The sequence below is a fragment of the Prionailurus bengalensis genome, chromosome X (assembly GCF_016509475.1).
Source record: "Prionailurus bengalensis isolate Pbe53 chromosome X, Fcat_Pben_1.1_paternal_pri, whole genome shotgun sequence".
NCBI classification, from domain to species: Eukaryota; Metazoa; Chordata; class Mammalia; order Carnivora; family Felidae; genus Prionailurus; species Prionailurus bengalensis.
Genome location: NC_057361.1, coordinates 111,777,435 through 111,798,614, shown reverse-complemented (window position 1 = coordinate 111,798,614; position 21,180 = coordinate 111,777,435). Strand labels below are relative to the sequence as shown.

General features: G+C 37.5%; 1 protein-coding gene across 4 annotated transcripts in view; it reads right to left on the bottom strand.

The window, feature by feature from the left end:
- Positions 1–310: 310 nt before the first annotated feature.
- Positions 311–21,180, bottom strand: part of PHF6 (PHD finger protein 6) — a 46,895-nt gene continuing 26,025 nt past the window's right edge. The window contains exons 6-11 of one of the 4 annotated variants that reach the window (XM_043571239.1): positions 15,339–15,508; positions 15,013–15,156; positions 13,556–13,660; positions 10,886–11,019; positions 3,813–3,942; positions 311–3,485 (exon numbers count right to left, since the gene is read on the bottom strand). In XM_043571239.1, the coding sequence (XP_043427174.1) occupies positions 3,813–3,942; positions 10,886–11,019; positions 13,556–13,660; positions 15,013–15,156; positions 15,339–15,508 (683 nt within the window). In that variant the 3' untranslated portion in view covers positions 311–3,485. The remainder of the gene's footprint in view (positions 3,486–3,812; positions 3,943–10,885; positions 11,020–13,555; positions 13,661–15,012; positions 15,157–15,338; positions 15,509–21,180) is intronic. The other 3 variants (XM_043571238.1, XM_043571240.1, XM_043571241.1) reach the window with 3 other exon arrangements.

The window sequence follows — 21,180 nt, the reverse complement described above, 5'->3', positions numbered from 1 at the left end:
CTAGCTTCCAGAGGACCCAATTCAAGCCAAAGGTACCCGAATCCTGTTACTAATAAAAGAACCAAGGGGTAACACAGTTCTTTTGTACTCGAAAGACGGATGTCTCACTCCCTGATGAAACTCTGATGTTGTGAAATCTTGAACTGGACTCAAACGCACTTTTTGTTCTCTCTCATTCTCTTTATTAACAAGTTACTAAACAAACTGGGCATTTTGTCTTGAAGGAAGACTAAAGGGAACACAGTCTTGCTGCTGCTACAGATGATACCCTTCATTATACCCTTTGACAAAAAAGACATACATACGAACATGAAAGTCATAACTCATTTATTGAATGAATAGTATATGCAAGAATACCAATAAAAGGAAACTAATACTACAAACTACAATTTTGAAAATAAAGCCAATATAACAGGAACAAAATATACATAACATGAGAGGAATGTTTGATTTTGACCCATAATGCATTCCTTATCTTTACAGTTAACCTAAATGTCTGTTAGAACAAAACTGTATACCTTGGTCTAACCTTTAGTGCTTTTCAAAAAAGCAACAACATTCTAGAACACTTTTCTTTTTCTTTGAGATATTTAAGATTCACACATTTGTTCAAGTACATAGATTCTGATTCAACAGTAGATCTACATATCTTGTTATTCTCTTAATATCTTGAGTAGCACGTACTCCTGAGCAAGTACTATCTGAAATTCTAAAATTGCTGATCTTTGAAATAAAATGTATTTCAGCTGTGGGTTTTTAATAAATTGAGATGAAAAGTAAAATTCACACCCCCTCCCCCTCCCCCCAGGAACAAAGAGCTCTTATTAAAGTATAGAAACTCAAGTCTATCTTTCTACTCTAAAGAACATTTCTTACTAACAGTTCTGGTAAGGCAATAAATGCTCCAGAATAATCTTCAATATACGCTTGCAAAGATTACACTGTTGAATATCGATAACGAAAACAAAACAAAACAGAGGGGAAAAAAAAGGAAAGAAAAGACGCTTCAAAATTTCAAGCTAAATATGCGTAAAAGACAGTCATGGCAGTATTTTTTGAAATGACGTACGTGTTATATACTTATCAAATAATGTCATGCTTATTAAAACTACGGTTAAGGACTTAAGAGATGAACAGTAAATACACTGCTGAGGTCCATTTTTCTAAATATTCATACCACAATGTAATTACTACCCAGAAGATGATGCTGCTACTTGGGAACATAAGTACTGTACAATTTTTACATTGTAAGGCACTTTTTACTCAGCATGTGACGAAGACATGGATGGAGAATCAAAGTATCGGAGGTTTACAACCAAAGGTGATTTTTCATGTGACTTCAATTTACATTTCATTTCAACTTTTAATGAAAGACTGTTTAGCCAATCACACCACAGTGAGAAAGATAGGTAGCCAGCCACTTATTCTAGCCAACCAAAAGGTAAAGTGCTATTCTGGTTGCTAGTGGCAGAGAAAGGGTTGAAGACACCCATACAAAGGTATACACTTGATTACATAGCAAATCCATCGACTGACAGCTAAGTATTTGAAGTCCATGATATGATCATCGACTGGCCATGTTTACCCCGGCACCTTCCATTTTTCCTAAGAACATCATTACAGTAGTTGTCCAAAAATGAAGGTGCTCTATTGTTCCGTGGGTAAGTGTATGGCACACCATGTAAAAATGATCAAGACACAGTGATTCAAAGATTTAAAATAACAGGTTTCAAGCTGTTGTAAGGAAATAAAGTACAGATCCTTTGGGAAAAGTCACATAGCTTGGTAAACAAACATCTAGATCTGTCGTTGCACTTCAAGTCATGGTGAATTTTGAAAATTCATCACATACACACAACATAAAAAAAAAAAACCAATGGCATATTTAGAGCAAAAGGAGAAAAACATATAGGGCAACCCCACTAAAGCTAGTTTCCTTCTAAAAATAATAAAAGATGGTTAAAATAAAGCAATCATCAAGTCCCTTGACTTAAGTGAATACGCACTCGACAAATGTGACCTTAAGGGACTAGCGGTTAAAAAAAAAAAAATCAGTCATTAAGCACAGTGTAATTTTCCACCTGTTACATTTTAAAAATGCTTTTCCATAAGCTGCAGAATATCTCGATGCACAGTCAAGTTAACACGGTATCTCTTGTTTGCTAATTTGCTTTAATGTGGTAGGTTAACTAATAATTCAGAAATCAGAAGCCCTACCTTTGAATATTGAGGTGCTATGGTAATATTAGGCAGACCACAACTAAAGTTTTTTGGTTTTGCCATAAAGAAATATATAAATGTGCTTCAGCAGGTAAGTGGGAGAAAATATCACGAGCTGGGAATGCCAGTGTGAAAATCCTTTCTGAACAGCTGGGTTCTTAGGCTTCGAAAAACAACTTCGATGATTGAAAAAACAACACCAGGCCCTACCAGAAGAAAAGGAGGGCACGAAAGCCTATTTGATAGATAAGCAAAGCAATGAACGAAAACATTAAAAATATTAAATAATTTTTTTTTTAAAATAGTGGTCACAAAATTAAAAATAAATACTGTTTTCTGCAGGCTGTTTTTTGACTCCTACAGCACATGAGACCTCCTTACATACTCTGGGCCAATATATGAAGTGTTCCACACCACACGGCACTTGAGAGGAATCGATTTCCGACATGGTGGCTGAAGTCCTTAGTGAGTGGTAACCCTTTACATCTTAAAGAGGTTCAATTTGCTGTTGCCAAATGTTAGTTTCAACTTGAGAGGATCCAATAATTTTGCTAGAAGTTCTTTGTATGACATAAGAGAAGAGGTTTACTGTCAAGAGAAGTTTGGCAGAGGCGCACCGGAGCTCATAACTTATCACCAGTTGCCCGAGTGCATGCTGGTCAGTGAGAACAACTTTAACAGGGACGAAATGAAAAGCTTTAGCACACTTCTTGGAAGAGATTTTTAGCATGTGCTGTCAAAGCCAAGAGAAAAAGAAGGTTCTCTTCATTTCTAGTATCCATTACTTGAGTGTGTAAAAAAAAAAAAAGCAAAAAAAAAAAAAAAAAAAGCACAAATTCCCATGTGTCGCCACCAGAGGCGTGTTTGCACTGTAAAGTGAAATTTGCTTATGCTCTCCCTTGAGTATGAATCCACTAAACAAACTTAGACACTCTAAACAGTAGAACTTTGTTCAGTCCAGAAATATAGCTTACTTCATTTCAATGTCTGCTTTAACTGTCGACACTAAACACAGGGTTAATAGTGTTTCAATTGCTTCCCAGAAACTGCAAACTACAGCTACGTAATAGCAACATGTCAAATTCTGCCATCTAGTGAAGGCTCATAAAACAAACAAAAGACGTTTTTAGGCGGTTCAATGAAGGATCTAAGAGTTGGGCAGTAAAAAGTTACAAACCCTTTTTGATTTTAGAAAACAGTGAAAAAAGCATAGTAGTTATGGATGTCTTATTCAATTCCCAGTTTTCTAACTCTGTCCCATGAACCTGTTCAAAAGATGATAAAAAATTGTAAAATATGATGCTTGAGGGGAACACAATAAATATAATGTTATTGAGGAGCGAGAACATCTTATCAGTTTGACATTACAACTATACTTATGGATAAAGTGGAGAGCTTGGTTTTACTGGTACAAAATCAGCTAGTTAAAAAAACTATGCAAGCCTACACAATCCTTTAGCATTCTAGGAACATGCTTAACTAAACATAATAGCATTAAAAAAAATCATACTGCATATACCATTACTCCAACATGTTATTTATCAGTGAGTATTGTATCCTGACAACAGATCCGAGAGAAGTAACGTTCATACCTAGTTTCCATTAAGTTGCTGCTGAGTTAGTTGCTGCTGGTCAATTTCTACTTTTCCCCGGCTTTTACTCTCTCGTTCCTCATCTTCTTCATCTCTCTCATCATTTCCACTATGATTTTTACAATATAGTCTACAATGATGAAAGATAAAAATCTCAAAACGTTTTGTCACTGCTGATAATACATTTACACCATTAGCAGATGAGGCTGGTGCCCATTTAAAATAAAGGTTTCCTCATCCATGCTTTCTAAAAACTCTACAATTAGTTACGGGTCCATTTCTATCTGAAAGATAGGAAAGCACTCTATTAATGAGATAACGCAAGTTCATCGGAAATAAAACCTCTGCTTTAGGGTAAACGTTGTCACACATGCCCAAAGGTGAGGCAAGTCCTCATTCTGCCCACTGAGATGAAAAATACAAACTTGCAGGTATACAGATGAAATAATCAAACTCGGGGTTTCAGAAAGATAATAAGAGTACATTTTAGGAAACAATATAAACTCTATATATACTGTTGCTTTTTGCTCGTGTTTCATGAAACATTTTCATTCAAATTCCTCAAAATGTCTTCCCAGCACTCGTGTCCTGGCTTTCATTAGAACACCTTTGTGAGCCCCCTAACAGTTTTCCAGGCCCTGTGTTTGGCTAGGTCTCTCCTGATCTAGACTGGCTCTTCCAACCTCTCTTTCCCATGACACTCACTTTTTGGAAAAAGTTACACCAGCTACCTTTTCAACTACACCACTCTGGACTTGTCTAACTGTGGCACTGCTTCAATTGGTTCTCTCTTACTCCAGATTCCTATAAAACTGGAAATAAGGTCCACGGGCTTGCTTAGCTGTAGGTTCAACTTTTTTCTCTGTTAGTCCAGGATATTTGATAGGTGACCCTGTGTACTTCAAGAGGAACGTTAATTTCAGAATGCCCCACTATCAGTGATGCTTTTCGATCACTTGGTTTAAGTGGTGGTGATGGCCAAATTTCTCCACTGGGACGGTAGGTTTTCCCCTTTCAAACCAGAGGATTTGTACCTCTGGAGTGATACTTTGACATTAGGCCGTTCTGACAACCTTTTATGTGGGTAATATCCACCGTATACTTGACATTCATTGCTTTTAATAAATAGCAATGTGAGTTACTTAGGACAAGGGTTTAGGGAGGCCAACTAACATATAAGTACCAAATCTGTGTTTTATAGGTAACCACCCCACTGTAATCAGTGGGTGAGCTGATATGAGCTCAGTTTTAAGTCAATTACATATACAAGATGACAAGATGGAACAATGGTTTAAAAATGTTCAGTGAGTGCCCTCTTGTGGTCAGCAACAGATAAGACATTCCTATAGGAATCCCGACACAAAGGATCTAAAACTTGGTTTAACATGAGGAGTGTCTAACATGTGAGTAGAATTAAAGGCAGAGGGGAGGGTGGGGAGCAACAAAAGCAACTGACTTCTGACCTAGTTTTGCTTATTTTTTTATTCTCAAAATATGTTCAGTTACTTCCAAAGAACTACGGAGAATTTGTACTCTTCAAATGCTACCCACTGGGAATCACTTATAAATTATGGGAAATATGGAGGCGTAGAGAAACAAAGCAAATAGCTAAATCTAGAATGTGGGACTCTACAAGACTTATCGGGCGGGGTGGAGTGGGGATTGCTCTATATCAAGAGAGACTTATGAGATATAGCCATTAAATGCAACGTAGGGACCTTGTAAGTATTGAGATTTGAACAAAGCAAGTCTAAAAAGACATTTCCAAGACAACTGGGGAAATGTAAACGTAGACTTGGTAGGACAGCATACTAAGAACTTACTGTTGATCTTACAAAGTGTGATAATGGCACCGTGATACCGATGTAGGGATAAAATGACAAAAGAGATGTCGGGTTCTGCTTTAACTAAATACATCAGAAAGAAAAACAATAGATGAAAACAAGTGTGGCAGTAACTTGGTAGCTGCTGAGATGGGGAGCTGTTATCCTATTCTATTTTTGTATACTTCTGAAATTTTTCCTAAGTTTTTTCTTTTTCTTCCCTGTAAGAGTTTTTTCCTAAAGGGACGAGCCCTTTTTTGTTAAAACAGATCTTCATCTTTTTATGGGATTATTTTTCACCCCCACAGGCCCATTATATGTCCTTCACCAATCTAGACACCGAGATCACGGGTGTAAACCAGTCAAACAAGATCTCTACTGTCACAGAATTTATTTTATGGTGGGTGACTGACTTTTTAGAGACATTCCTATTTCAAAGTTTAGTAATACAATAAAGACAATAAAACAGGATAAGCAGAATCACTATGTAATCTTCTCTTGCCTTCTTAATGAACACACTTCATTTAATGAATAGATTACTATAATAATCTAATGAGTATATTCAGGATCCAGAGCCAGTGAAGAAGGAAAGCACATACAGGAGAGGGAAACCCCTTCATTCAGAGGTATTCCTCCCATTTTCCATTCTTCTATCCCCAAACTACTTGCATAATGACTCTGATTTGAGCTCAATAGTCTCTATGAAAAAATCTGGAATCCACACCATATGCAGATTTTAGAAACAAATTGCAATGTGAAAAAAATAGAAAGAGTAATTCAAATCACTGTGGACCCCGGTACAAATACTTTCGTTTAGAGATGGTCACTGGCAACATGGTTCTCTAACAGCTAGAGAGTAAAAACCATCTGAATGTCTAGAAAAGGAAGTGATTATGCAACCATTAAAATGGTGATGTAGAACTGTTTAATGTCACAGAAAAATACCCCAGATATTATAAGAGTATACATAAGAAAATCTTTTTATAAATATGTACATACACGATCACATGTCTAGAAAATATTCCAAAAGATTTCAAATTCTCTCTGCTGGTAAAATTATGGATGAGGTAACAACTGTTCAGCTGCTGAATATGCCCCTCAAAAATCTTTTATGTATACAGGTGTGCATCTGCACACACATGTGCATACGTGTACTTGTTACATGCTAAAGTAGATCATGCAACTTGATCACAGGTATAATACCTCTCCACGACTCTCCATATGGAGCTACTTCATTCTTTAATTGCTGCAGAGTATTCCACTAAACGCACGTACTAAAACGTAAGTCTTTTGATAGACCTTCTGGTTTTTGGGGGGTTGATTTTTGCTGGAATGGGTGAAAGGCTAAAAATCTTTTCCGATTTACCTTCAGTTAACTCTAGCTATTCCCCTGGCAACTTCGCAAAACTTGGCATGACGTGCCCGCTTCTGCACTGAGCTGCTACCCCTCGGTGGGTGGACTGTAGCTGGAGCGGGAGAATTATACTCTGAGAAGAAGCTGTATCTCTGTTCCTGTGTGGTGTAACCCGACAATGACCTATGCCTATAGAACTACAGTGGACCAGGTGCTGGCTCCAAATGCGGTACGAGGCTTTTAAGCTCGGGTGGCTCCCCTGTGGACCTACCCAATGTGAATCCAATCTTACTGGACCTGAGCCGCACTGTTACGCTGACTGATGCCATCTGTGGTCATCTCACCAATCCGAAGAACAGGTGAGTAAGATGCCTTAGCGGGTATCGCAGTGAGCACGAACAGTAATGCAACGAAACTTCTCGCATGTACGTTTTTGTACTGTTTTCTGCCCACTTCCCTGGCATAAATCTCTACAAAGCAGACTAGTGGCAAAATATACACACCATTTCGTTAAAGGTTTTGGTCTCCGACGCTATATTGTTCTCCCAAATTGTACCAACTTATAGCCTAACTCAGTATCAAACATGAATGCCCAGGTCTCCAGAACCCAGCTGCCATGTGAATCCTACTAATCTTTGCCCATCAGATAGGCAAAAACTGGTAACATCTTGTTTTAATGTATGTTTTTTTTCATTACAAATAAGGGAGAATAGCTTTTCACGTGCTTATAATCCACGGCCAGTCCTCTTATAAATTCCCTTTTCATGTCCTTTGCCCATTAAAAAAAAAAAAAACCAAAAACCAAAAAACAAAACCTGGGCTGTTTTTCTTAAGGATTCGAAGTTCTCTTTAGTCTCATTTCAATACAGTCAAAAATTCTGAGTTTCCTATCATGCTTAGAAAGGTCATCTGTACTCAACAGATTCTAGAAAATTTCTCCTACATTTTCTACTCAGTTTTACATACGATTAGGTTTTTAACCCATGAAGGATATATTCTGGGGTGCAGTCTGAGGTAAGGATCCAACCCGTTTTCTAAATGGAGAGCCAGTTGTATAAACTGTAGAGACACCAAGTATTGAATAATCCATCCTGTCTCCACAGATCTAGTACTACTGAAATTACCCTAACAGAGACATGGATTTCTTGTGGCCATTGTCACTGTGCCATTGTCACTGTGCCAGTACCAGGTTTAATTACTATGTCACTGGTTTTGAGATCTAATAGGGGATTTTCCCTCTTGATCTCATTTCAATTTCTGCTTGGCTGCTGTGATCAAGACGTGTTGACTACCCCCGTACCTACTTTCTCCCCTTCCCTTCGTAGTACTGAACCAGATTTGGGTAGCAATATGCCCACCAGGGGTATGTTCCCCTGTCTCCCTGGGACATGGTGACTCAATTCTGGCTAATGGGATGCTGAGCAGAAGAGCTTGTGGAACTTCCAGAAAGGCGGACTATAAAGCCACTCGGCTGGAGGAATGGCCACCTCACCCACTTTCCTTTGCTCCCACTCCCTCCTAACTGCCTGTGGAAGGGACGCCCCAAGGAGGAGAGAGCCGGAAGATGGTCATCTGGGTCCCCGAGGACACGCAGAACAGCCTACCACATCTGGACTGCTCTCCTTGGGACATATTTCGGGGGAAAACCAAATTTCTATCTGGTTTAAGCTTTCAGTTGTTTCCTATTATATAAAGTAACTCAACCATTACCAAAAGTACCCCATTTACTCCTCTAGATAAAAGTCAAAACTCTGTATTTCACTACAATTGTATTTATCATCTAGATTAATTTGAGGAAGACAGGTATCTTTCAAGGTCGAGTCTTTTCATCAAAAAACAATATATTTTACTTTTCATTTGGGTCCTATGTAAAAACACTTTAAAAAAAAAAAAAAGGTTCACCTGTGGTGTGTGTAGGTGTATGGGGAAAGGGGCGGAGGGTGACATTTTTCATTTATGATTTCTAGCTAGTTATTACTGGGATTGTTTCTAAAAATTCATCTAGTATTCAGCAACCCTACTGAGCTCTTATTGATTTTAATAAATTGTGTTGATTCCTTGGGATTTTCTCGGTAGACGATGACACTCGTAACAAATATTGACAATTTTATTTTGCTCCTTCACAATATCTATTATACGTTTTTCCTCTTTCTCGTGTTGCACTGGCTTAACCCTCCCGAAGAGCGCTGAAAAGTAACACTGGTAGTTGAAAGCGTACTGGTAGAGTGGTTCTCAATTCCAGATGAACATGAGAATAACCTGGGGTGTCATTAAAAAACATGGCTTGGGCTTCTACCTAGTGAATTTTAAATCTCTGATGGTGGAGCCCAGGCATGAACGTTTTTAAAGCGGGCCTTATCCGTCCTCAGGGGGTTGTGAGGCTCAGCCCTGGTTACGAACTGCAGTCCCTTTCCTTTAATAAGGCTCTTTGCTGCCGTTTTCTCATAAATGCTCCATTAGGAGTCCTCGCTGCCCAAGCGCACTCTTGGTTCCTTACTTTAAAATTCAGAAGTGGATGCTGAATGCCATCTAATGCCTTTTCACCATCCACCAGGAAGGCGATAGGATCTTTCTTTCTTTATTAGTTACAATGGTTCACACTAATATATTTCCTAATTTTGAACAGTCTTTAAATCGTTAGAATACAGATCTGGATTTGGTTTTCTAACATTTAGGAATTTGGTATATTGTTTATAAAAGCCAGATTTGGTCTGCGGTTTTCTTGTTTTTGTTTTACACGCCATCTCTGTCAGGTTTAGTGTCACAGTTAATGTAAGTTTCACAGAATGAATGAAGTTTTCCATCTTTCGCCATGTGCTGGACCTCTTTAAATGTTAGAATTCCTGTTTCTTAAAGGCTTGGCAGAATTCACTTGAAAAACATCTCCTGCCTTCCTTATTAAACAAAGTTTGGCAAACTGTATAATAGAGCATTAGCACCTCATCCAATCACCCAAATACGTGGTGACTGCTTACAATAAATTGCTTCGTATGCAAAATAGTAGGGTGTTTAGTCACTGGCTTATTGCATCCTGGGAATGGAAGGAAGTGCTTTACAACTCGCGAAGGCAAGTCAAAAATCCATGGACCCCCACCAACGTAGTCTCCATTCAGTTAAACGAATGGAACCATTATACACGTACATGGATATGGAAGACCGATAAAGCAGAGGATAGTAATTCCAAATCTCCAAACCTTATGCTTTCCTCATTCCCCCAAGAGCGTCTCTTGGCTTCTATCTTCACAACCACATCCTATTCTAAGCTGCCAAGAATTCCCACCTGGACCCTGAGCAGCAGCCTCCTGACTCACCTTCCCTTTTGCACCCTTGCTTCGGTTCCACCTCAGGGTCTTGCACATGCTGTTCCTTCTGCCTAGAACACGGTCCCAACACCCACATCGATCTACGCCCTTCCTATCTCAGCTCAAGCTCTATTTCCTTAAGGAGATTCCTAAATATTCACTCACTACAGATTGTCAGCTCCTTCTCGTTACATGTTCTCATGGTGCTTTGTAACATATCCTTTCTAGCACTTAATGTAGTTTGTAATTGTACATTTACGTGGCCATTTAATTAACACGTCTCTCCCACTAGACTTTAAGCTTCGCGAGGACTTAGTCCCTATGTGTCCTGATCACTACTGTATGCCCAGCTCCTATCACAACACCTGGCACTTAGTAAGCCTAACACACACTGGCTGAGTGACTGCTAATCCAGGGATGTATTGAAAGAGGAAAATGCCAATCATAGTACTTGTTTCTTTATATGGAGTCCTAAGTCTTCTATACTTGGCTAAATACCATCTAGGGACAGTGACCAAGTAAACTGATGTCATCTACTCACGGGCAGTTACTTACTGACAAGTTAAGGAAAATGGACAATTGTTGTTCTCTTACTTGTAAATTCCTCGTGACATATTTTCAATGTATTTGGCTTTGTCTTGTACTCCACAGTGGTAATGGTAAGTCTTAACACAGGCTTTTATTTCACATCCAATAGTAGCACCGGGCTGACTGCAAAGTGTACATTTCTGTTGAAGGGAAGAGAAAGAATAATCATAAGCAGTATTTCAAAGTTTTTGCAACCTTATTTATTCTATTTTAGCCATATTTCGGCCAAACATTCCAGTTTACAAAGAAAACAGCCAGTTTTCTATGGAAAAAAAATACACCAAACTTACTGTTGAGCATCTAGATTAAATCACGCTGCAATTTAAATCACACTCTGATAGACTTTCTGATATTAAGTCACTCCCTGATGTTTCCATTATTTACCTACGCTAACTTTCCAAGGTCTGACATCTAAACATAAACAAGATATTCCTGAATACTGCCAAACACACCAAAAAATGATACTCTAGATTTTAGTGGTTGGCTTCTCCTCCTCACGGGACTAGGTCCTTGGCTATTATGACTAAAGAATGAGAAGACAGGAAAGCGATCCCCCCACGGAGGGACTGCTACCAAGTAGGTAAAAGGGCAGAGGGAGTCTAATGGGGCTGAAATCTTTTCAAGACATCACAAGTTGCCCTAGATCTGCCTTGCCTCAAGAATGTTCTGAGATTAAAAGGGTGATTGTTGACAAAAGAGTTTCATAGTCAAGTAAGTTGGAGGAATGCAACAGATTGCTTGATTGCAGAACTTCTCACAGCCTTTCGGCAAGAAGGAGGGTATAGGAAATAGCTCCCAAAGTATTGAACTCCAGATGCCCTTTTATTTTTGGAGGGGTTGGGGAGCATCTCGATGGACTAATTTCCTTTGGAGCACACTTGGGAAAATGTTAGGTTAGTGAGTACACCAACATTTCACTGTGCAGAGGTAAACAAATAAGTTGACCAGAACGGAACTGTTATCCTGGTCACCTATTTATAGCTGTACAACAACACCGCTCGGTGTGATACGTGAAAGAGATTTTCCCCTGACATATTTTTGTAGTATTATACATTCTGATTCCAAGGAGTTTTGCTTATAAAAGACTAATCAAAGTACCAATAAACTGAACTGGTTTTAAACAGAATAGCTCACATCAACAATCTTCACACCTTCAAAGCTGCAGTTGCACAAAGAAAGGGTCGTTTCTAATGGATTCAGATAAAGCTCAGCAAAGCCTGAAACCACTGGATGAAAGGCTGAAGGCGGACTCACGACGGAGGGCCACGGATTACACTCGCCACCCGAATCCAAGGACCAGACATTAGGACTAGTCTGATATTATAAAATGTGGATGATACAGTCCCACCTGTGAAGTACTCTTACCCCCAAAAATCTTGATACCGAACCTAATCAAGGCTTTACATCTAACTTGCACTTTAAAGACAATCTGGCGAGTAGAGGGACAAGTTAAATGGCATCACAAATAAGGAAACCAACAAATAAAACATATGGGGTATTCTACAGGACAGTTAATTCATTTTCTTCAACAGGCCAATGGCACACGACAAAACAGAAAAAGAAACAACAAAGACAAGGGGCGGGGAAGTGCCCTAGGTTACGTAAAGGATAGAGAACAACCAAATGCAATGTGTGATCCTCCTTTGGATTCTGATTCACACAACTCAACGTTAAAAAGACAGTTTTGAGACAACTGGGGAAATACAAATACGAACTGGGTATTAAATGACACTGAGAACTCATTGTTAATCTATAAGGGGTAATGACACTGTGGTTAGCTAAGAGAATGTCCGACTTTTAAGAGATACATACTGAAATATGTAGAGGTGAAATGATATGAAGTCTCATCTCTGCTTTAAAACACTTCAAGCAACAAGAATAAAAGGCATAGATGAAACGAGTGCCGCAAATTCTTGATAACTGATGAGTCAAGGTGACGGACAGATGTGTGTTACTAGTCTTTCTAACTTTGATAGGTTCGAAAATTTTCACAATTAAAAAATGTCTAAAGTCATCTCTAGAGACAGTTGCTGTCTTAAAGAAAAGATTTTGCATTCCATTGACATTTTATGATATTCACCAACTGTAAAGGAGTAAGTGATCAATAAAGATGCCAATATTTCTTAAAGCTATTTATTAGTAATTCAGTGTGTTTAAGAACAGGAGACTTAGGCACATTTTATAAAGAAAACTTTAAAGCTATGATAAACATTTTAAGAGACATAACTGTTTATGTGAACTTTAACTAAACAGAAGGCTCTGAAAAAAATCTTTTCCTTTCATTAAAAAGAAAAAAAGAATGAGTAACAACACAGGGAAGTTCCCAATGCTCTATTAGGGTTATGGAGTTGTTCTGTAAGCAAGCTTAAATAATATAACATTTTAAACTTAATTAGGTGTGTCACATTCACATCTTCATTTATTTTATTAAAAGACCCTCAGATACCCTGAAAGGTAATTCTCTGAAGTAATGAAGTTACATAGAAAGAGGAATAAGTTTCAGTAACATCAGCGTCCTTTATTATATTACAAATAAGTCCAATAGATACTTGCTTTAACATATGAACTACTTTATATTAAATTTTTTGATGACTGGATAAATTTGAGATGTGTTCTAAGTTTAAAGGAGAGAGTCAGAAGAGTAACGTTGCATAGCATAAATATAAAACCACAGACCATTCTTTTTCCTCGCTTAATCTCCTGAAGTACAGTTTTAATATCAAAATCTCCAAATTCTGCCCTTGATGTCGTTGTGAGCTGGACTGTGCCAGAAGAAAACAGCTAGAAAAGAAAAATGCAGGAACATTTAACGTTCAGAATTCTTGTGAGAAAAAGATCAAACAACGTAATAACAAATGTGTTATGTTACTTCAATATCCTGAGAAAGAGGACTTTTCCATAATAATCAAGTACTGACTCAAATACTTTTAATACATTCATCTGTCGGACTAAACTATAACCCAAAATAAGGACAATGAAATGAAACTATGCTGTCACTGTGGAGTCAAGATTAGATATTTTATTCCACAATGCAGATTTCAACAATGTTACCCCGTCATCTCAATTGTTTTATTACGTTTCCACAAAGTTTTTTGGCTTTGTTTTCTTCAGTAGGCTTCAGGCACAGCACGAAGCCCAACCGAGGGCTTGAGGTCACAACCCTGAGATCAAGAGTTGGATGCTTAGCCAACTGAGCCACCCAGTACCCTGTTTCCACAAAGTTTTAAAAAATAGTTCAAACTGGCAAATTTCAACCATAGATGTAGATCAAAATTACCTGGGGAATTTTTTTTTTAACTAGACATGTTTGGGATATACTGTAGGGTTGAGTATTTTGGAAAAAGCTCCCAAGGTAAATCTGATACACCTCTCTGGTCAAGAACCTCTGATATAAATAATCTAATTTTTTAAATGTTTATTTTAATTCTTTATTTTGACAGAGAGAGAGAGAACAAGCAAGCAGGGGAAGGGCAGAGAGAGGGAGAGAGAGAATCCCAAGCAGGCTCCACACTGTCAGCACAGAGCCCGAAATGGGGCTTGAACTCACAAACCTCGAGATCACGACCTGAGCCGAAATCCAGAGTCAGACGCTTAACCGACTGAGCCACCCAGGCATCCCAATAATTTTTAAAACCTAATCATAAATGGGATGAATAATTCAATACAATCAAACTCAAAAATGTTTATGTACACTCTATGTGCGACCTGGATCTAAGGATGCAAAGATATAGTTCTTCTCTTCAAAGAATTAAGAGTCTATTATTAAGGGAGAGAGGCTCACAAATGAGTAAGTGCAATACAATGTGTGAAGCACAACAACACAGGTATTTCCAAGGTTGTAGTGGACACCGGACACCCCCCTCACGACAGGTTTATAAGCCGAAATTTGGACAGTTACGAAATAGTTAACTACCAATTATCCAGAATATGGTAACTATAATTAGGACCACTTTAAATCCTACTAAGTCATAAAGGCTGTATTTTTAAAACCCTAAAGTTAATGAAGATTTGGGACTACAGCATATACTATTCATAATTCAAAACCACTAACGCCATATTTGGTTACTAGCTAAATGCCTTTCAAAAAAAAAAAAAACTTGGGTTTAAAAGCACATAAAAAGAACCACGCTTACCATGCACTTATAATGTGCAGCTGCCTTCTTGGCGTTAAATATATGCAGTTTTCCTCTGGCTTCATTTTCTTCCTCCCCTACATGACAAAATCCACATTTAGGCCTGGTGTCACTAGGGCTGCTTCTATGTGGAGACCTATCTCTCTGCAAATGTAAAAGGAAAAAAAAAAAAACAACACTTAAAAAAAAAAAGATCCATCAAAATATGCTATCAGTACCCTCAAGCTTAGTTAACATTTCAAATGATGAGCTTTACCTATAAACACAGTTTAAATGAAATATTCATGGTGCAACAAAAAGTAAAAATCTCACATTTTCCTACTTACATAGGAACTACTTTCCATTTCATCTGTTCCATGGGAGGATGTAGACCTGGTATCTTCCGACAGCCCTTTAAAATTGGTTTTTCGTGGCCTTCCTTTGCGACTTTTCTTTTTACTTTTAGGTGATGAGGGCTCCAGTTCATGTTCATTAAAACTTTCTTCTAAATCAGCTGCTTAAAAATGAACAAAAAGCTTTACATGGACTGATCTTAAAATGGGCGTTAGTTCATGGGTCCTTAGAATACACATTTCTCCTTAGAATGAAATCCCCTCCAGAAATGAGGAGAAACGGTGTGTGGAATGCTCAATATAGGAACCTTAATGTTTCATATAAATGCAACCAAAATCAAATACCAAAAAAAACAGTTTTAGGGGCACCTGGGTGGCTCAGTCGATTAAGTGTCCGACTCTTGGTCTCAGCTCACATCATGATCTCATGGTTCATGAGTTCAAGCCCCACATCAGGCTCCACACTGACAGTGCAAAGCCTGCATGGGATTCTCGTCTCCTTCTCTCTCTGCCCCTCCCCTGTTTGCGCTCTCTTTCTCTCTCTCAAAAAATTAAATAAACTTAAAAAAAAAACCAGAAGACTTCAAAAGTTTTATTATAATCCTTGTAATAATGATTTCTTTTGGATTTATAATTCTATAAAAATGAGTTTTGTGATCTTGACTGTGCACACAAGCCAGTAAACATTTTCAAACTCTAATTAAAGTCCATTTTTAGAATCAGCTCTTGTATTATTGTTTTCACCATAGGTTTCAAAGAGTTTTACCAAACACTGTTAGTGAAATCAGAACATTACCTAAGAAAATAATCTTACTATAACTTGGAAAACTAAATGAAAATAAAGTAGGTGTATCTGTGCTGTCCAATATAGCAGCCACGAGCAACAAACAGGTGGTTTTTCACAATTTTAGTCGCTTGTAATTAAACACAATTAAAACCTCAGTTTCTCATTCACACTGACCACATTTCAAGGGCTTATAAGTCGCAGATGGTGAGCTGCATGTATACTGGCCATCGCAGATACAGAACGTTTCCACCATCACAAAAAAGTTCTATTAGGCAGCACTCTTCTAGGATAGCTCCTTACACTATCATGAAAATCAAATGGGTCATATTCCACAAGGAAGTCATCTATAAATGAACAACAGATCGAGTACTTAAACAAATATTAAGTATGCAAGGAATTTCTAACACAAATGGTAAGAAAGCTATGTTGCAAGTGAGGTATATACTTTAATGGATTAAATAACATTTATGTAGAAGTTTTAGAACTGCATTTCCCAGCAATTTGAAAAGAATTTCTATGATTAATGGAACGGTGTTTCATCCAGTTACTCACTACAAACACTTCCTTTATTGAGGGCCTACTGTACATGAGACAAAGTATTTAGTGTTAAAAAGGTATAAAAACCGAATGTTCACTTCTCTTAGGGTCAAACTAAAGACAGTTTTAGGCACAGTTCTAATGCCTTTGTTTTTTCTTTTAACATTAAGTTTTCAATTCCAGGGATTAATTTCTCAATGAGAAAGCATATCAACTTCTATTCATAGATATCAATGTTTCCCAATAAATACTTAAAACTTGTTTATTGTTTTAGAAATAAAAGCATAATCATTATGACAAGAAAAGGGTAATTCAATTAGTATACTTGAATATGTAAATTCAAGGAACTGAAGGCATTAGATTGTTTGCAAAACAGTTCATAAAAATTTATATCAATGCAACTTCACATAACTACAATAGGATATGAGGGAGGAAAAAGGGGGGAAAGGTAAAAGTTTTACCAGCAATAAGGTAAATTCATGTGAATAACTTCCTGTGAAGACCGAGAAGTCAAAGATATCTTCTGATCTTAACATTATAGCAAATTTCATATCAAAACACATCACCTACTTTAAACATTGAAACTGACAATTTTTAAGATACAGAATTTCATTAAAGCTGTTAGAATTACTTGCACTTGCCCCAAATTAAAAATTCTTTAAAAAATGAAAAATCATAAGCAAATCTGTCCATCATTCTGGTACATGTTATACAATACATATGATATACAGAATATTCTGTTACTTACAATGAAAACAAATAATCATTAACACTATAAGATTACATTATTAAGCACCTTTAAAGAAATTACTTAACTAATTCCATTATCAGGCCAACATGACTAGTTTTCTACATGGCTTTTTTTTTTTTTCTTTTTGCACTAAATATGGAACCACTTGGTGTAAAATTTTAGGGGACTTTAACAGCAATAGTAAAAATCATAAAAGACTGACCGTTTAACTATACTAAATTTTCAGATTTACACAGCAAAAAAAAGTGATAAAATAAAAAAGTAAACAAATTAGAAGAAACTCTGTTGTAATTGTGAAAAAGGATTAGTATCCTTATGATATAAGCTCATAAGAGATTAAGGCCCCAATTGAAAAATGGACCAAGCAAATGACCAAATAATTCACAGAGTATAAGTAGTTAAACACACTTATAGAAAATATGACTTTTCTACAATCCAAGTGTAAATTAAGTGATCTATCATTTTCATGAATCATAATAGCAGAGTTTAGTTATAAAAAGCTAGAATAACTGAACACAAGATGTGTTAGAAATAAACATCAAAAAGAAGCCTCACAAAAATATTGAGCTTCTGGAGGAAGAGGGTCAACTTTGGAATGTCAGCTCTCACTAACTTAATTTAATGCAACTCTGATAAAATGGTTGATTCCACGGTTTTCTGGAAGAGTAAATTTATGATATACAACAAGATTTTTTTAAAAAAGACATCAAAATATACAGTAAAGAGACAGCAGTTAAAATACTGGCACAGGAAGAGACTTTTATCAGCAGAAGAGAAAGCAAGGTTGAAAATAGACCCATAAGCATACGGGAATTCTGAGTATAATGGTAGCATTTCAAATTGAGTGGGGAAAAGACATGATGGCATAATTGCTTATCCATTTTTTTAAAACGGAGATTCCTTTCCTCATACCATATAAAAAAATCTAATCATAAAGTAACAAACAATAAGTGTAATAGAAGAAAATGGAGGAGAGTAGCTTTTATAATGTTGGGTCAAACACCTAAGAAGTCATAAAGGGAAAGACTGAGATGTGACTAAAAATTAGAAACCTTTGCATGGCACATGCACCATAATCCAAGTTAGAAGACAAATGATAAACTGGGAAATCATCTGCATTTAGTGACGGAGAATTAATACTTCCATTACAGAAATCACTCGCTACAAATCAATTTCAAAAGGACAAACCTCAAGAGAAAAATGCACAAAGGATAGCTGGCAATTCACAGAAAAAAGAAACATGACTAAAAGAAAAAAAAATGAACAGAAGCCCAATCTTACTAGAGATGAGAGAAATGGAAATTTAATGTGATAATCAGATTTGCAAAAATTAAAAACTGGTAATGTCCCAGCACAGAGGCAGAAAACTGGACACCCTCATACACTGTTGGTGGGACCATAAACTGGGTACATGAGACAGTACTTTCCCCAATGTTAAAAGCAAACCAAATTTTAAAACTTTACCCTACGGAATCACTTGCATAAGTATACAAGCATATAGGTACAAGGAAGATAAATACAGTTTTAGCCATGAAACAAATAGACGTAAATGATTTTTGATAGAGAAATCCTTAAATAAACTAAGGTTCTATTTATTCTATGGGATATAACGTAACAGTTAAAAAGAAAGAGGTCAAATGGGGCACTTGGGTGGCTCAGTCGGTTAAGTGTCCGACTCTTGATTTCGGCTCAGGTCATGGTCTCACGGCTCATGAGTTCAAGCCCCGCGTCAGGCTCTGCACTGACAGTATAGAGCCTGCTTGGGATATTCTCTCTCATTCTCTCTCATTCTCTCTCTCTCTCTCTCTCTCTCTCCCCCCTCCCTCCCTCCCTCCTTCCTTCCTTCCTTCCTTCCTTCCCTCCTCACTTGTGCTCTCTCAAAATAAATAAATAAACATAAAAAATATCAATGGGAAAAAAGACAAATAAAATGCTTCAGTGGACGAAAATAAAAAGAATGATGTCAATCTGTAAACAACAGTGAAGGAGGTCTGTGATAAATCAGAGAATAAAAAAAGCAAGTAGCATAATAGTATCTATATATACTATGATGCCACTGTATTTAATAAGTGTGCATATACACTAAATATTTGTATGTAGGTAAACAAGGCTCTGGGAAGATATACATCAAACTGTTATTACTAGGTACTCCTAGAGAATGTAACCTTTTTGAGGCCTTTTTGAACTGCTTTAATGAAACAGTATTATTGTACTATTTTATTTCATTTTATTTTTTTATATAATTTATTGTCAAATTGGTCTCCATACCACACCCAGTGCTCATCCCAGCAGGTGCCCTCCTCAATGCCCATCACCCATTATTGTACTATTTTAATTTTTAAGCAATGGATAATATACTACTTTCGTAATTAAAAGAACGTCTCACATCCAATGTGGTGAAAAGAGGGGTAAACTCATCCACCCCTGAGGGGAATACAATCTAGCAAAATCTTTCCAGAAAGTAACACGGCAACATGTGTCAGGAACCTCAAAAAGACTGAACCCTTTGACCCGGTGATCATACTTTGTGGAATTTACCCAAAAAGATAACTGAAAATGCACATGAAAAAAATGAGTATGAGGCTAGTCACGGCACCTTCGTTTAAATTTTTCATGGCTACATGGTTACAGTAGGGTTTTCTTCCCCAATTCACAACTGTGAAGATGTTTTAACATTTTAACATAAAAAGTGGTTTTTTCTCCTTCAGTGATAATTATAAAAGAACTCTGCATCAAAGAAGTAAAAATCTTCCTTCCCACCTTTTAATTCTGCCTGCGCGGCGCTCCCAGCTGGCGCCTGCCCTAGCTTTCCTGCTTCCCTTCCTTCTTCCTCCCTCCTTCCCTCTCTCTCCTTCTGCCTCCCTCCTTCCCTCTCTCAAGTAACCACCATTAAGGGCTTTTCTTCTCAACCTCAAGGGTTGAGAGCCTGGTTTTGAACCCTGGAACTGCCATAGACTGTGTGTCCCTGTGTGTCTTCTTACCTGAGACCTACCCCCCAGGGTCCATGAATGAACTAAATGAATTAGTGTAAAGTTACTTAATTTAGAACAGCGCCTGGCACCTAAGACCCTCTCAATAAATGTCAGCTGTTACTTCCTCTGCGCATGCAAACGTGGTTTTTAAAAGGATACACACACAAATGGCATTCTGAGCACACTATTCTGCATCTTGCCCTTTTCTACTTAATTTATAAATTGGAAACACGCCAAATCTCAGAGCTAACATCTGACTTTTGGAGTTCTGACTATGCCAGATGGGCCATGCGGTTTATACGCACGATCTCACTTGAGCCTCACGACCACCACACGAGCTTGTATCTGTCAGCATCCCCATCCCTCATTTTACAGATAAGGAAAAGTTCAAAAAGGTTCAATAAGTTTAGCCAAGGTCACCAAGCTAAGAAGTGGCAGAGCTGGGACCAACCTATGCTAGTGAGAAACCATATGCTTTTAAAGTGGCAATACCCACTTGTCATGGAAATACACAATGTCAAGTGCTCCTGGAAGTCAGAAAAAGGACAGTTTCACGTTTGCTCATGTCTGCAGAGAAATGCTCTGAAAGGAAACTTAAGAAACTGACAGCAGTGGCTGCTTTCAGCGAAGGAATCTGGAAACAGACATAAGGGTGGGAGGAAAGCTCACGAACAACGTACACTCATCGGTACTGCTGATTTCTGTACAATGTTCACACACCTAATCAAACAAATGAATGCGATAAGAAAACAAAACCTTACCTTCGTACTCACAGCTCTTATTTCTACA